This window comes from Juglans microcarpa x Juglans regia, chromosome 1S (assembly GCF_004785595.1).
Source record: "Juglans microcarpa x Juglans regia isolate MS1-56 chromosome 1S, Jm3101_v1.0, whole genome shotgun sequence".
NCBI lineage: Eukaryota > Viridiplantae > Streptophyta > Magnoliopsida > Fagales > Juglandaceae > Juglans > Juglans microcarpa x Juglans regia.
In genome coordinates, this window is record NC_054595.1 from 20,690,116 (window position 1) to 20,707,273 (window position 17,158).

At 35.3% G+C, this 17,158-nt stretch overlaps 2 protein-coding genes across 3 annotated transcripts; one reads left to right on the top strand and one right to left on the bottom strand.

The window, feature by feature from the left end:
• Positions 1-6,991: 6,991 nt before the first annotated feature.
• On the top strand, positions 6,992-9,297 carry LOC121245123 (protein FAM136A-like). Of its 2 annotated transcripts, XM_041143449.1 has the most exons (4): positions 6,992-7,200; positions 7,776-7,913; positions 7,992-8,144; positions 8,766-8,895. In XM_041143449.1, exons 1-3 carry the CDS (start codon positions 7,072-7,074, stop codon positions 8,118-8,120), a joined length of 396 nt encoding a protein of 131 aa, XP_040999383.1. In that variant the 5' UTR covers positions 6,992-7,071; the 3' UTR covers positions 8,121-8,144; positions 8,766-8,895. The 2 variants fall into 2 exon arrangements, with proteins under 2 accessions (XP_040999383.1, XP_040999376.1); XM_041143442.1 differs by lacking the exon at positions 7,992-8,144 and having other exon boundaries at positions 8,766-9,297.
• Positions 9,298-13,669: 4,372 nt separating this feature from the next.
• Positions 13,670-17,040, bottom strand: LOC121247389 (salutaridine reductase-like). Its single transcript, XM_041145747.1, has 3 exons — positions 16,936-17,040; positions 16,581-16,866; positions 13,670-14,026 (listed from the first exon to the last, which is right to left on the bottom strand). Exons 1-3 carry the CDS (start codon positions 17,004-17,006, stop codon positions 13,670-13,672), a joined length of 714 nt encoding a protein of 237 aa, XP_041001681.1. The 5' UTR covers positions 17,007-17,040.
• Between the last annotated feature and the right edge of the window lie 118 nt (positions 17,041-17,158).

Consider the following 17,158-nt stretch of genomic DNA (forward strand, 5'->3'; position numbering starts at 1 on the left):
CTAGTCAACGGTGTGTTTGGCAAGTGAGAGTATTTCAAGTACTTTCACTACTATTCTTTACTTTATTATTACTTTTCACCTATTTTTTACTACTATTCAATATTTTATTATTACTTTTTTATTATTTTTTTACTACTATTTATAAACATTTTCAACACTTATCAAGTATTCTCACTATCCAAATCAAGCCTTAATGGGCCTCGTAACTCGAAAGTAGCCCTAATCCTAATTTGGCATGAGTGTTAATGATTTTAAATTATATTTATCATTCTCACATCATACACTATATATAATTTTTTAATTTTTTCTCTTATCAAATATGTGTTATATGGATAATAAGTAGAATAATTCAATTATTTTAAGAAAAATAAAATTTAAAAATAAATAAAAATAAATATGATGTATATTGTGTGAAAATGATGAATAATAAATCTCTTACACAAAACATCTAATGACGTTGGTTTTTATTTTTTTATTTATTTTTTCCCAACAGGTGGGTAGTATATGGTGTAAGGCTACTCAGAAAAATTACTCAGTAAAATTTTTCTTACTTTTTAAGTATAACAATTAGAGATGAATTAGATCACTTATAAAAAAAAAAGGGAAATATTTATTGCAGCCGCAACACACCCTATGCTGTGTTTCAAAAAAAAAAAATTACATGTGAATTGTACGAAGAGTACGGCTAATGTATAGCCACACTCTAAAAACAAATACTTGAAAACACGAGTCTTAAAAAATATGACTTACAATATATATATATATATATATATATATATATATATGCGTGTGTATGTGATATATATAGTTCATATATTTTAATTTGTAACATCTGTTTGCTAAATAGCTTAATGGTTGGCTCGAGATATGAAATTTTAAAACCGTTCGAGCCCCCACGCCCACAACACCAATTTCTCTTCTTCTTCTTTTTTTTCTTTTACTTTCTCAAATGAAGCCATTTTTCTCTTAATATATATTTATCATTTTCTTTTCACTAACCCTAACTCCCATTTCATTCTACTCAGTCCCTTTCTCAGTTTAGTTTCATCTCTTCCCCTTCTTTCTTCTTCTTCTATGAAAGAAAACAGAGTAATACAATTTTAAATACTTGTATATTTGATTAATTGATATTGGTGAATTATAGAGAGTATAAATAAAAAGACGCTTTTATAATCAAGTGCTAACTTTCAACAATATATTTAAATTCAAATGTCAGTTACGGAAATCAAAATCAAACAGTAGGATCATGGCTTCCTCATCCCTTATTTGTAGCGTTGATATCGGCAGTTGGTAGATGGTTTGAAACCTCCTGATTTGCAGCCGCAATATCTACTTGATCTTCTATACGCCCCCTTAATATGAAGGGAAAAGTACGAACATTCAGATTGAATTGCACATCCTTGAATTTGATAGGTGGCAGCGGTTTTGTCAAGCCATCCGCTACATTTGCTAGTTGATCGTGACTTGAAATAAATTGCACTGCTAGCTACTTGCTAGATACGATTTCTAACAAAATGAAAATCAATTTCAATGTGTTTTGTTTGTGCGTGAAATATTGGATTGGATTAGAGATATGTTACTTCAATATTATCACACCAAAGCACAGAAGTTTGACAAATAGGGAGCCGTAACTCAGACAAGAGGGAGCGGATCCATATTATTTCGGTAGCTGTGTTTGCAAGTGATTTATATTCAGCCTCAGTATTACTTCGGGCCACGGTTTACTGTTGTTTATAGCTCCATGAGATTAGATTGAGTCCTTGAAAAATATAATATGCACCAATTGATCTTCGGTCATCTCTCTCCGCAGCCCAATCAAAGTCGGAGTATGCTTGAATTCTCAAGTTATTAGCTTTGGTGATGAGGAGACGTTGAAACCATGTGCTTTAAGTACCGCAATATTCTCTTGACGGCTTGCCAATGAGAGTCCATGGGCTTGTGCATGAACTTACTGACTTTGTTAATGGCAAAAGCCAAATTTGGCCTTGTAAATGCCAAGTATTGCATGCTGCCTACAATACTTTGGTATAGGCTAACATCAGTGCATGGTGATCCATCGTTAGCAACCAAATGACAATTAGAAGCCATTGGGTGGTACACGACTTAGCTTTGTCCATCTTACTCATTTTTAATAAATCAACAATATATTTTCTTTGAGTGAGATAGAGTCCTTCGGAGCTTCGAACCGCTTCTACTCCAAGGAAAAAGTGAAGATTGTCTAGTTCTTTGACAGCAAATGAAGCTTTGAGACTTTAAGTTATTCGGTTTATAGCATGAGAACTTGGCCCTGTAATTAATATATCATCAACATATATTAAAATGTAAAGTACCTCGTTGGTGGTCTTCAATACAAACAAAGAGTTACCAGCCTTGCTTTCACAGAAATTGAGTGCCTTGAGTTTATCAGATAGCTTTGAAAACCAAGCTCTTGGGACTTGGCGCAAGCCATATAATGACTTGTGGAGTTTGCATACATGATGCGGATATTGTGGGTGAATATAACCTTGAGGTTGAGTCATGAACACCGTTTCTTGTAAATCTCCATGCAAAAATGCATTTTGTACGTCAAGTTGAATGATAGGCCACTAAAGTAACGGCAATAGATAAAACTAGCCGAATGGTTGCATGCTTCACAACTCGACTGAAAGTTTCCGTGAAATAAATTCCTTCTTGTTGATGAAAGCCTTTGGCAACCAAACGAGCTTTGTAGCGCTCAATGGTTCCATCGGCTTTCTGTTTGATTTGATATACCCAATGACATCCAACGATATTAGCTTGAGATGGGGGTGTAACAAGTGACCACGTACCATTTTGGAGAAGTGCATCAAATTCTTTATTCATAGCGTCACGCCAGTGGCTATGTTTGATGGCTGTCGTAAAGGAGGTTGGTTCGTGAGCTTCAGTGATTGTTTTAGTGATTAGCACTTTCGGAAGTGGGTAATGGATATAGTCATCTGCATGCTTCCGTGGTTGACGAATATTATTTTTGGATCTCGTGACCATAGGATGGCTATTAACAACATGTTGGGATGTAGAACAATCTTGAGTAACTGCTTGGTCCAAAGGAGCATCACTATTAGGAGGGAAATTGGGCAAGATCACGTCCCCTGTTCCTGCAAAAGAATAAGAGCAATGTGCAGATTGTGTTCTCGCAAGAAATGAACTAGGTTGCATGGGAGTGGTGTTTGGAGGAGAAGAGATAGTGATGATGGATGGAAGAGACACGGATGGAGTGGGATGTGTCTTAGGCTCGATTTGTTGGAAAGCTAGAAAAAGAGTTTCGTAAAAAATTACATGCCTTGAAATGTAAGTTTTACCTGTAGAGGGATTAAAGCATTTGATCCATGATGACCCAAACTGTAGCCGAGGAAGATGCAGGTTTGAGACCGAAAATTGAGTTTATTTTTGTTATAAGGTCTCATGTTTGGCTAACAAGCACAACCAAATACACGCATGAATGAGTAATCGGGCACACAATGATACATTAATTCAAAAGGAGATTTATTTTGGAGGACAGGTGTTGGAAGATGATTTATGATGTATGTTGTTGTGTGGAAAGCACCTTCCCAATAGATGAAAGGAAGTTTTGAGTGAGCCAACAAACTTAGACCAACTTTGACAATATGTCGATGTTTACGTTCAATCGATCCATTATGTTGGTGGGTGTAAGGACAAGCCACTCGATGATTTATTCCATGATGTTGAAAATAGATATGTAATCGGCGGTATTTACCACCCCAATCAGATTGAATTGATTTAATTTTCCTTTCAAAATGTTTTTCAACATAGGCTTGGAATTGAAGAAAAATTTGTTCAATGTCAGATTTCAATTTGATTGGAAACATCCACACAAATTTTGAATAGTCATCAAGGAAACTAACATAATATTTAGCACCCGTGGTGGAAGCCACAGAGGCAGGTCCCCATACATCGCTGAAAATTAAATCTAATAGATGACGACAAACATGCGAAGAAGACTGCAAGGGTAAATCATGGCTTTTAGTCATTTGACATTCGGACCAAATAGACGACATTTTATTGGTGCTAGTCGAAAGTTTATTATTGAGGAGGACTTTGTTGAGAACGGGTTGGGATGCATGTCCAAGACGACGATGCCATTCGCGAGTGGAGACACGGACAATGGAGAAAGTATAAGGGTGACGAGAAGTGGAGTTGAATTGATAGAGTCCATTACTGAGTTGGCCTTGATGATGAACCTTCCCCGAGTAGTCCTTCACAATAAAATATTTGTCGTGAAATTCAAAATATACATGATTATCAACACAAAATTGTTGCACAAATAATAAGTTCTTTTAAATTTCAGGAACGAGAAGGACGTTATGAAGAAGAAAGGAAGAGTTGGGAGTAGAGAGTTGAGAGGGACCAATTTTTGTAATGTGCAAACCTTGGCCATTTCCCACTTGAACATGATCTGAACCATCGTAATTTGCAGATTTGAGGTTCAGGTTTCTGAGAGTATTTGTAACATGATGAGTGGCGTCTGAGTCTGCGTGCCATTCAATGTCCCAATTGGCACCATTTGAAGCAACCATGACTTGTTTGTTGTCAGTTTTAAAGGAGTCTTGATAAGAGAGATCAAAGTGATGGTAACATTTTCGAGTTAACTGGCCTGGTTTATTACACACCCGACAAACCAGAGTGTTCTGATCATTGGTCCGGGTATTAGCATTGGAATCACTACGTTGACCCCATCCTCTGCTACGATAGCCACCGCGTCCTCTATTTGTAAAGGACTGAAATTGCTTTTAAGCAACGTTGATGGAAGTCTGCTGAATAGGTGAGGCAAGCTGATGCCGAGAGATGCGTGCCTCTGTTGTGAGAAGTAGAGAGTATATCTCTTCAAGAGACACTGTATCAGTTCGAGCAGAAATAAAGGCCACAAAATTGTCATATTCATGGCCTAAACCTGCAAGAATGTATGTAATAACATATTCGCATGTCATGGGCTGGCCTGCAATAGCTAACTCATTGGTTAGTTTCTAAATAAACAAAAAATATTTAGTAGCAGTTTTACTGCCTCTGGTAGTAGTCGCCAGTTGTGTGTGAATTTGCACAATTTTAGCATGAGAGCACGAAGAAAAATTCTCCTCAAGAGCACGCTAAACAGTATGGGAAGTGGTATAGTTGACCACCTGGGCAAGAATACCTTTAGAGAGAGAAGACATGATAGTGCTAAGGACGATGTTATCCTGTTGGACCCAGTGAGTGTAGGCAGAGTTGATTATTTCAGTGATGCGGCCGTTTTCAGGTTGGGTGATAAAGACAATTTTGGGTGGAATATGTATGATTCCATCAAGGTATCCAAATAAATCTTGGCCACGGAAGTAAGGAATGAGTTGTACTTTCCAAATGAGATAATTCTTAGAAGTGAGCTTGACAGTAACAACATTACTCATGGAAATAACAAAGGGTGGATGGGAGGTTGGGGTTGGAAGGCTAGTTGAAGATGAGGGAGAGTGAGACATGGGTTTTTTTTTTTTTTTTTTGACGTTTGTCTTTGCTAGTCAGTCTGATACCATGAAAGAAAACAGAGTAATACAATTTTGAACACTTGTATATTTGATTAATTGATATAAGTGGATTACAGAGAGTATAAATTGAAAGACGTTTTTACAATCAAGTGCTAACTTTCAGCAACATATTTAAATTCAAATGTCAGTTACGGAAATCAAAATCTAACAACAAGATCATGGCTTCCTCATCCCTTATTTGGAGCATTGATATTGGTAGCTGGTTGATGGTTTGAAACCTCCTAATTTTCAACTGCAATATCTACTTGATCTTCTACAACAAATCATCTGACCTCAAGGAAAAGTAAGAGAAATGAAGACACGAGATCAAGGAAAAGCCTTGATCAAGAGAAATGATTTTTTTTTTTTTTCATTTCGACAACAGCTTCGTAATGAAGCCTTCATGTTCTTTCTTCTACAAGCTTCCTTTTGGATCTTGTCTCTACCCACTCTAGATCTCATCTTTGCTGCGAAGCTTCATTTAGATTTGTCCCTTGATGTCATTTGGATTCTGGGAAAGCCTTTTCGATCCAACCCTTGAATCTTGATCTCGTCTTTGATGTTGTTTGGATTTTTTTTATTTGTTTATTTTTTTTGTATACTGTGTGTTGTTTGGATGCTGGGAAAGTGATAAGAAAATTGAAAAAAAAAAGCTTAGCTCTGAGTTGGGCTCCGACTCCGACTCCGACTCCGATTCCGGCAACTTTGATCGGAGTCGGAATCTGCTCCTATTCGGAGTCGAAGTCGGAGCTCAACTTTGTCTCCAACTTTGTTGGAGTTGGGCATTCCAACTCTGTCGGAGTCAAAGCCCATCCCTATTAACCATATATACAATGAAATTATTTAATATTCATTAACCATATATAAAATATTAAAGAGTTCACATAATTTTAATTTTACTAATTTAATTAATTTTTTTTCAAAAAAGAAAAAAAGGAAAAAAATGTTCATGGACAAAATGGACCAACCGGACTGTTAGCTAATAGTTCGATCTGACAAAAATGATAAATCAAAATTTTTGGTCAATGACCTTTCTCGGACTAGACCGGACCAATTACACCCCTACATATAAGTATTTTATTAAAGGAAAATGATTTATACAAAATATCTTTTACAACATATTTCACAACAATATGTTAAATGAGAGGTAATTTTATAAAATATTTTATAAAAAAATAATATTACTTTATAAAAGTACCCTTATCTTATAACATTATTGTAAAATATATTATGAAAATGTGCTTTATTGATACTCTTTATTAAATGTGATCTACATGAGTAATATTACTCATTATCTCAATTTTTATCATCTTTTCATCATCTTATGATGTGATAATAGGTGATTGAAAATTATTTATTATATTTTACTTGTAAATTTATCATTTAATATCACATTATGAGATAATAAATGGATGATAAAAATTAAATTGCTGAATAGATTTTTTTAATGTGCGCACCGGCCAGATCGTACACCCAGACAAGAGGCAGGCTGTAGAACTGTCACAAAAACCCTGAACCCTGTAGAAAAAGTAAGAGAGACATGGATCGTATGGCAGCAGCCGAAGAGCGAATTGTTACGGAGAAAATTCGACAGAAACTCCACCAAGTCAACTTAGCCGCTGAAGAACATTTTTCTCCTGTCCAAGACCACGTCAAGTTCACTCTTCAGGCTCTCTCTCTCTCTTCTCTCTCTCTCTGGATATGTATAATTCCTCTGCATGTGCTTATTTACCTTTCTGCGTTGTTAGACTGTTATTCTGATACTTTAGCTCTGTTTGGTTGCTGAGAAAGATTTAGGGGAAGTATATTATTTGGAACTTGAAGTCTTAAATGTTGTTCTTTTGGACTTGAGAAATTAGAATCCTTTCCAAAGTGTTCCCATAACAACTGTTTGGCTTAGGTAGGGGATCGGTATAAAAGCTTACTAATTTTCAGTTTTTGTAAATGCAAGCGTTGTACAAATGAAACAGTCTTTATTTATTTATTGTTTCAAAATCTTATCTTTTTCCAAATTTCTTAATTGAACAAGGCCATATAATCGATGTTTCTTAATTTTGAATGGAGCATGAAGCTTCAGGCTTTATCAGGTTCAAGTTTCAAATTTCAAATTTTCCCTATCTCACGCTTTCTTAGCGACAGGATGGAGAAACAATTATATCTTCAAGCCATTCTTTATCTTGAATTATTCTGTTCTTTAGCTTTAGACTTTCTTACAATGAATTTCTGAATGATGATTGTCTGCAGCAAGCGTATTTCAAATGTGCATATGAGTGCTTTGATAGGGAAAGAAGCTATGATGAGATTAGCGATTGTGTAGAAAATTGCAGTGTTCCAGTTGATAGATCTCAACATATGCTTGAGGACGAGATGGCTAACTTTCAAGTAGGCTGATTTCCTTTCTTTTTATTTTTGATTTTCTCTGTTCTCATTTGTTTCTGTCACTGATTCCATTTGTTTCAGGGGGCTTTACTCCCCTGGATTTTTTTTAATGATGATGAATCCGTGGAAACACAACGTATCCTTTTTTTTCACAAGAGAAAGTGCAAATGCAACATATCTCTTACCCGGTTAAATTCCAGATCCGTATAATGCGTCTCCATTCACATGGATTAGGTAAATTATTGAATTTTCACCGATAGAACATGGTCCTTAGAACAACTTAGATTTGGATAGAGAAGCTTGTTTTAGGACATGTTGCAGGAAAGGCACAATGATTTACACACGATGAAGAAAAGAAATTAAACATGATCATTTCCACAAAAAGCGTGATCAACCTGCCCTCTGCCTTCAGAGGAGATGCTCTAGTTGCTGCTGGCTGCCCTTAGCATTGCTTTGCCCTAATTTTTTGTCCAAAGAACTGAATTGAGCTTTAGATTTTCTGTGATTGCTTTTGATGGAGCTTAAACTTTATTACTGTAGTTTAAATGTGCACAATGAGATCTGATCATTTCTAGCCTCATTGCTTTATTCAATGCACTTCATTTTTCTAATACTTTTATTATCAAACAAGGTAATTTTTCATGAATTTCCTGCACCCTTTTGATCATACAATTGCATCAAGAACTGGTGGCAGAAGAACACAATGTCGCACAATATATGTGCGTGTTTTGTGTGCATTGGTAGAAGTCAATATCCATATTTTTCTTTGCATCCTTAATTTTCCTGACCCTTGCTGAAGTAATTACTCCATGCTAGGATAAAACTAGTGTTGAGAATTTGGTATTTTGGATGCAGGAAACGATGAAAAGGTCGCTGATGGTCTGCCAAGACAAGTTTGAAGCAGCTAAGCTCCAAAAGAAACCAGATGCCCTGAATGATTTGGAGACCTGTGTTGATCAGTCAACCCAGGACGGCATCAAGATGCTGCCGCATCTTGCTGCAAAGTTGAAGGCCGCCTTTTTTTCTCAGTGATCGAGTGAAACGTACAAAACCTTTATTTTTGTGATACTCAGGAAGTTGAAGTATCACTGCTAAGTGACAGTTTTGGTGACAAATCGAATCATCCTGTAGATGTAGGATAATAATTACATATAGGTGACTTGAAATTCTGAATGACGACTGATGAAACGATGGAAGTTCATGAAAACTGGCTTGTAGCTCAGACATATTATCGAATGCCTGGCGCTGTGAGTTCTAGTTCATTGGTTATTGTGGGCTCAAATTATTGTATTCATTGGTTGAGAAAGAAAGAGCTTTTATTGTATAAAGAGAAATTTGGAATTTCTTGTTCACTAATAAGATCACTTGAAGCTGATTAAACTGAAAATCATGTCAGGATAGGTCTCAAGTATCTGAGGTTTCTCGCGTTCGTAGTTTTCAATTAATGGATGGAGGTGCCATCAGGCCAAATGCTTCGATTTTTTTTTTCGGTTTTGTTGATCTCGTATCTCCGTTGTAAAACCATACTCAAATGGCATGGCAAGCCTCAGGATTATCATTCTCTGACTATCAGTTTCCAAGATCTCTAATCTAATGCAGATGCATTCGTGTACTCATTCCCCCTCTTATCATGCTGATCATATCAAGATGCACAAACAAGTGCAAAAAAGAAAACCATGGAAATATCAGATGAACCACAAAACTAAGCATTCAACTGTTTTAAGATTTAAATCTCTGATTCCATGTATTAAATCAAAGCAACGGACTCAGATGATCTCTTTCACAAAAGTCACATTATAATGACACTACTTGCAAGAATAAAACCTTTGATGACATGCTTGTTTCAGGCTCAGCCCATCTCAGCCTCTTTACTGCTTGCTTTTCTGCTCTTCAAATTTGTCTATGGCCATCTGTAATTCATCTGTACCTCCGACAGCTCTCATGGTGTAGGAGTACACACCAAGGACAAATGCTGTCAAGCCTCCGGCAACTACAAGATTCTTGGTCTTGGGTGCAAAGCTCCTATATATATCCTGAGAGCCTATCCATTTATTTGCCTACAAAAACTCAAAAGCGATTACTCTCCCAGCCTGCAATCTCATAGAATTTCTTAGGATCAGTCCACTGTCCAAAAGGCAGATAGCATTCAGCTTCAGACACTCGCTGGATTATATAATAAAAAATAAAAATAAGTAATGCCGTTCATCATTCTTTGAACTATTATCTTGTTGTATTATATGATCGAAAAATTATTTTTTATTTTTCATTATCTGTCGATCATTTTAATATTATTTTTTAATGAAGATTGATATTTAGAGCTTCTTTGTATTTGTATACAACTACATGGGGCACAGATGTCCAACAACATAAGAACATCAAACTCTAGTCAGTAGAAAGGGACTTAATCCATTGTCTCGAAATAAAATCAACTCATTGTTCCTAAGAATAAGTGGAAGGCTTTGGTCTTAAGGTATCACTCACTTCAAGGTCCAAAGTTCAATATCTCATGGGTGCAAACAATCATTTGGAGCCACGTTACTTGATAAAAAGCCAGAGATTTAACCAGTTCAGTATAGAAAAATTTTCGAGAGTGCAGTACATGAGACTGAGGTTTACCCTGCAGGAGTGGGTCCAAAGGCCCTACTTTCGAGAGGTTCCCTACATAAAAAAAATAATAATAAGTGGACCACATAGAAACTCATTACCTCGTGATTTTCATAAACAACATAGACGTTGCACGGGCATTGAAACCACAGTCAATTTATAGTGCTCAGAACAATACAACATGCATCAACATTACTAAAGTTTCTCAATATGTAAGAATTCGAATCTTAGTTCGCTGAGGAAAATGTTACAATTATTATCGTTCTATTTTAGATTCTCAAGGCTGAAATATTTTCTTTTACTAACCAAAGAAATAGTTGCCAGAAATGTTTTCTCAGAAACCAAACAAAGGGCTAGGATTTTGGTAGCCGAGCAAAAAATTAAAGATAAGCGAGAGAAAAAAAATTAGGTCTGTAAGTTATCTATTCATTATTCTTCAAAATAAAGAAGATGATAATAATCAATCAACTCTAATAGTGAAAACATCAACGATTACCAGATCCAGGCTGATCACCACCCTTATCCTCTCGGCCTCCTTAAAGTCAAGAGCATTTGGAACATGAATTTCTGTTCATTTGATCTAATTTTGTGTGCAAATCAATGTCTCCACAGTGGTAACAGACAAATAACTCCGAAATGGATTCAGTATGCACCCTCTGGTACTAAAGGCTGACTCTGAGGCAACGGTGCTAATAGAGATAGCCAAAATACTGCGGATTATCTCTCAAAAGACGGGATATTTCACGGCATTGGTCTTTTACCATGCTAATATATCAAATTTTGCCGTATATGAGAGAAGATTTCCTATCAAATATTGGTCTATCTCCGACTTCGCCTCTGTAGATTGACGGACTAGTAGAGATTTTGTGAGAGGCTTTCACCCCACACCAACCTACGCTCTTTCCCCGCCTATGCTACTGGAGGAGGGGGTGGGGTAGGTGTAGGTGTAGGTGCATTACCACCCCTGATTTTGGTAAACTTATCAAACAATTTACCGATGGTTTCTTTAACTATTGTCCCAATAAGCTCAGCCCATGCAGTCCCGTGCGCAAGTCCCAAACCATATATCATGCCATCAATCTTGAATTGGGAGTCAAGAGCACAAATAACAAAATATTTAGCCTACTTAAACCCCCCAATACTTGTTATATTTGACCATCATCATCAATATCATCTCCTGCATCTTAATATGATTACCCCTACGCATTTCATTCAATTCTTCTTTCACCTTACATATTTGTTGACAGAAATAATTGAATGTAGGGTATAAATAACCAGATAGTCTCAATGTAACCTTCTAGAAAAGCCTCAAAAAATCTACAAAAATAGCAACCACCTCCCAATCATTCATCAATATGCTTTCCTAATTTCTTGTGCTCATCAAAATATTTAACATATTGAATGTCTTCATCACCTAATAATTCAAAAGATATCTTATATTCTTAGGCCGCCTCCAACATAGAAAAAGTTGAGTTCCATCTTGTAGGAACATTAGTACAAAGGCCATTCTTGGATGTTATGCCCCAATTCTTCACAGCAACCTTGAATTTCTCTAATTTAGTAGGAAAATATCTCATAAATCTTATAGCCATTCTGACTCGTGCAACCAAGTCATCAACATCTTTCAAACCATCAGTCACAGTTAAATTCAAAATATATACATCACATCTAACATGCAAACAATCATTATCCAAAATTATCTTATTTGTCTCTCTAAGATAGGTCTTAAGATATCCCAATACGACATCGTTAGCCAAGACATTATCAATTGTAACCGTCAAAACAAGTCTCACAACAAGCCATTATATATTCAAAGAACGTGCTCTCTATCTTCCTTATTTCACGTACTTATATACTTCTTAACATTTTAATAATACTTTTTCATGATAACAAATTAAGGAAATAAATAAATTAATATATTATTATATAATATATATTGAATATGGTCCAATCGATAACCCTAGTTTAGGGTTCCAATCTGAAATACAAAATCACAACATCAAAGATTCAAAACACATACACAATCAAATCTCCACAGCACAGTTCACAAAGACACAATCCCATCCTCCATTTCATCTCAACCATCCTCCAACCTCCATAACTCAACAAAATAAAAATAAAAATAAAAAAATGAATAAAGCTTCGAATTCAAGGCTCAAGTAGACTTACCTTCGACGATGGAGATGCAGATGGACGACAACGCTGTAAGCGTACGATGGACAGATGGACTATGATGGAGATGAGAGAGAGAGTACTGTGTGTGACAGAGAGAGAAGTGAGAAGGATTAGGGAAGCAGGGCAAGGTTTTTTTTACCGCCCTCCAGTACTATGGCGGGTGCGGGAGGGCCACCTGCCCCCACATCTGCGCCCTGGATCCCCCACCTCGCCTAGGCGATCGAGGATGGGTCGAACGGGGCAGGGCAATGAGGTGTGGGGTTCTACTGCCCACCACTTATAAATTTTATCAAGCTTTATCAAGTAATTACTGTGTGATGTGGTCCACACCAGTCGCTTGATGACTTTTAATGGCATTCTTGTTGAAGGGTTGATTGTCAATGTTGGTGGTTTCGGAGATTTCAATCTTATCAAATCCTACATCATTGGTTTGGTTTGAGAAGTTATTAGCCCATACTGACTTAATGATATTTATGCATTTCATTAATTCTCAACCCTCCCTAGCACCCAATCATCATTTAGGACTAAAAATCAATATTGTTAGCGAACATCAAGAACTTGATCAGTTGGGATTGCAAAAATATTATTAGAAAACGTGTTCATTCTTGATCTCCTAACAGTACTATTGAGCTGGCCTCTTTTATACTGTCAATTTCTAACCTTTACGAAGAACCATTTCATCCTGCAAGCAACTCATGAAAAGGAAAGAGAGGTCATATTGAACAAGCTGTACCTAAAATACACGTGCATATTACATGCATGTGTGTATAAATCTATAGATCCATTTATTCATGCATCATATCAGTACAATATGAATATACCCATACGGAAAATTAAAAAAAAAAAAAAAAAACTAACAACTACTTATAAATAGTGAAATAAATCAACAAGCAATAGTTAATATATTAGCATCATATATAGTTTGATGGGATTTGAATCATGTTATATTTTAGATGCACGCCCAATAATCAATCAATCGTTTAGAGTTTAGAATTAACAACACTAGCACTACTACTGGTAGTACTACTGCCTCCCAAAAAAATTTTTCCAGTTGGTAGCTCCTCAGGTGGAAGGAGGAGAAGCCTTGCTCCGACATTGGCAGCATCATCGGCGGTATGCGTGCCCTTTCCGCGAGTCATAGATGTCTGAGTGAAGCCAGGACAAAAGCAATTCACACTTAGATTGCTTCCCTCCAAACGCTTGGCCAAAACCCTTGTGTATGCATTTAGTGCAAGCTTTGATACTGCGTAGTCTGTCCACAATTCTGGCCATCCTTCACTCTCCCACGTTCCCTTCTTCACATGCTCAAGAAACGAACTTACCACACCATCAATCTCCTGCTCCAACAAGTTTTCACTTTGCAGTATATTTTTTATCTTAGGGTTTTTCAATTTCTGCATGCATGAATATATATATGCATTAATAATTAATTTGGAATTCATTAACTATAAGAAATAGTATATAGTAATATATATTAGAGGTTAAGAAAATAAGAGTACTATATATATAAATATTGAAATGATATTTGCAGTCATAGAGTGCATAAGTGTTGACCGCATGCACCATCCCTTCGAAAAATGAAAAAAGTGAGTAAAGACGTACGAGACCCATATGAGAAAAATTAATTTTTTATTAGTGCACCTATTTCTTTTTCAAAAAGATTACGCGACGTTTGCACACTTCATAACTATATCTAATATATATCTATATATCTTAAATAAAAGAAAAAAAAATTATAACTCTCTTACGCACGTACGTTTAGGGAGCCAAGTCTGGAGCTAATATTAAGGATCCGAGATGAGTTGGAATTAGGCGTTGGAGAGGGACGAAATATGGGCAAGAGAGCTTGAGTAAGCAACTGGGCTCCATAAAAATTGGTTTTGATCACTGTTTCTGCATGCTCCACTGAATTCTCGTTTAGCTCATTGAATGACACTGCAGCATTGTTCACCTGTACTTTAACTTATTATTATTATTATCTGGGGAATAAAATTTGCCATACAAGCATGCAGACACATGAGTAGTAGTACTACTACTACTCCAATAATTAGAAAATCACGAACTAATTATAGAAACTAAATTAATTAAAGAACCAAAATGATATGCATGCATGGCTCCCTCTAGCTAGCTAGTACATGCATGCATGTGGCTGATCCGATCATGACTTCGCACCGAAAAATAAACAGCTAGAAGATCGAATATATATATATATATATATATATATATACATATATATATGGCTCCCTCTAGCTAGCTAGTACATGCATGCATGTGGCTGATCCGATCATGACTTCGCACCGAAAAATAAACAGCTAGAAGATCGAATATATATATATATATATATACATATATATATATATATATAATAGTTAAGCAAAAGGTTGATAATCATGATGATGATCATCATGATCATGTACTGGCTGCTGCTTGTTGAACATTGAATACTTTATTAATTTACAAATATTCCGTGTTCTTATATATGTTAATTACGCACGTTTTTGCATACAACTTTGGAAAACAAATATAAGGAAAAAGTATAGAACAAAACAAAATTAACGACGATTAAAAATTGTAGCTAGCTAATTAAATTGCGTCCAAAACAAAAAGGAAATTACTAATTTAATTTTTAGGTTGGCTTTCAAGACCTTAACTTAGCTACTTATGCTATGCAGTTAATTTATAATGCATATATAACGTACAATTAATGACATATCAATATTTTCTAAAGATATTTTATCACTTTTTTTTAATATAACGTACATGGTTCATACCCTCCTTAACTACTATATATAAAGGGAAATTATTTATACAATTTTAGAATATATAAATTTTGCATATTTTTTGAAAAAAAAAATTTCATGAATGCGTAAAAAATTAAAATCAGTACTTGCACATTGGGCTCGGTTTGGATTGATATCGGAGCTTTTAATCCATCTCATTTTATCTTATCATTATAATTTTTATAAATTCTCACACAAAATATAATAAATAATCAATTTTTTTAAATCTTAAAATAATAATAATATTAAAAAATAATAGTCTAACAATATTTTATTCAACTTTTAATTTTCATTTAACTCATCTCATTTTAACTTACTAGTCAAACTTAACCTAAGACAATACATAGCAATATTTATATATTAACGATGCCAAATATGACAAAAAAATTTAGTAGGAAACGCGTCGGATCGAGTTGAAAATATAAGATTGTGAGATTAATTATCTTAAAAGTAATTAAAAAAATTATCTTAAAAGTCCGCTTAGAAAAAACAAAAATTATATCTTAAAAGTCCGTACGTGATATTAAGTCAAGTAGGGGCATCTAAGATATAAATCAATCACAATCAAGAAAATGTTATATATAACTCATTAATTTCAAACAAAACGGCTCAGTCCCCAACAAAATAATATACAAGAAGTTTAGACAATGAGTTGAATATTACGAGGGAAGATAAAAGTAAAAGTGAAATAAAATATTATTTTTATTTTAAAATTTAAAAAATTTAAAAAATTTAAAAAAATTAAATTATTTATTATATTTTATATAAAAATTTGTAATAATTAAATGTAATGAATTTGGATAGAGTTTTAAATCTAAAGCTCCCATAAACTAATCAATTATGGTCATGAATCCTTCCTAATCACTCTCTCTCTCTCTCTCTCTCTCTATATATATATAGCAACGCCAATATAAATTTGTTTCTTTTTTCATGATTCAAAACACATTTATAAATGCCTGCAACTTATATTCTTTTTTTTTTTTGTTAAAACTTATATATATATTTTCCTAATCGTTAAGACTTATATATTCAAACTGATACTGGAATTTTCCCATATATATATAATATGTATATATATATATATATGGAATTAATTAAATAAAAGGAATATATATATACTAGCTAGCTGGCAACTTACGAGGATATCTAGCGCTCCAAATTTCATCCGGAATAATGATACGAAGGTGTTAATGGAAGAAGGATCAGACACGTCGAGCTTTAAGAAGTGAACATGGAGTCCTTGGGCGCTGAGTTCCTGGGCTGCTCTGCGACCCCTCTCAAAGTCTCTGGCTGTTAAAATTACAGTCAGTCCTTCTTTTGCCAACCTCTTCGCAAACGCAAACCCAATTCCCTTGTTCGCTCCGGTCACGACTGCCACCGTTTCCTTTGACCACCACCTTCAATACCAATATTAAATTAAGAATGATAAAAAGAGTGTGCGCTTTAGAGAGAGAGAGAGAGTTTACCTGCGGGTTGAAGAGATCATCATGGAATGAGAGGAAAATGGGACCTCTGATTCCTTGGCGGAGAACTTCATTAATTTTTCTGAAGAGAAACTGTCCGATTCGGTGGTACTTGGATCTGTGTCTATGTTTCTATATATGTATATATGTAGTCGTGTACGTGTGCGTGGGGATCGGAGTGAGAGAGGTGCAATATGCCATATGGAGATAAAATAAGGCAAGTGCA

What these genes read in the sequence shown, in the direction of transcription:
- LOC121247389 (XM_041145747.1), bottom strand. Translation starts at nt 17,006, where the DNA reads ATGAAGTTCTCCGCCAAGGAATCAGAGGTCCCATTTTCCTCTCATTCC. An exon ending in ATGATCTCTTCAACCCGCAG is followed by an intron (nt 16,867 to 16,935) that starts GTAAACTCTCTC and finishes TTGGTATTGAAG; the next exon opens with GTGGTGGTCAAAGGAAACGG. An exon ending in GCCAGCTAGCTAGTATATAT is followed by an intron (nt 14,027 to 16,580) that starts ATATTCCTTTTA and finishes TTGTTGGAGCAG; the next exon opens with GAGATTGATGGTGTGGTAAG.
- LOC121245123 (XM_041143442.1), top strand. Translation starts at nt 7,072, where the DNA reads ATGGATCGTATGGCAGCAGCCGAAGAGCGAATTGTTACGGAGAAAATT. An exon ending in ACGTCAAGTTCACTCTTCAG is followed by an intron (nt 7,201 to 7,775) that starts GCTCTCTCTCTC and finishes GATTGTCTGCAG; the next exon opens with CAAGCGTATTTCAAATGTGC. An exon ending in ACGAGATGGCTAACTTTCAA is followed by an intron (nt 7,914 to 8,765) that starts GTAGGCTGATTT and finishes TTTTGGATGCAG; the next exon opens with GAAACGATGAAAAGGTCGCT.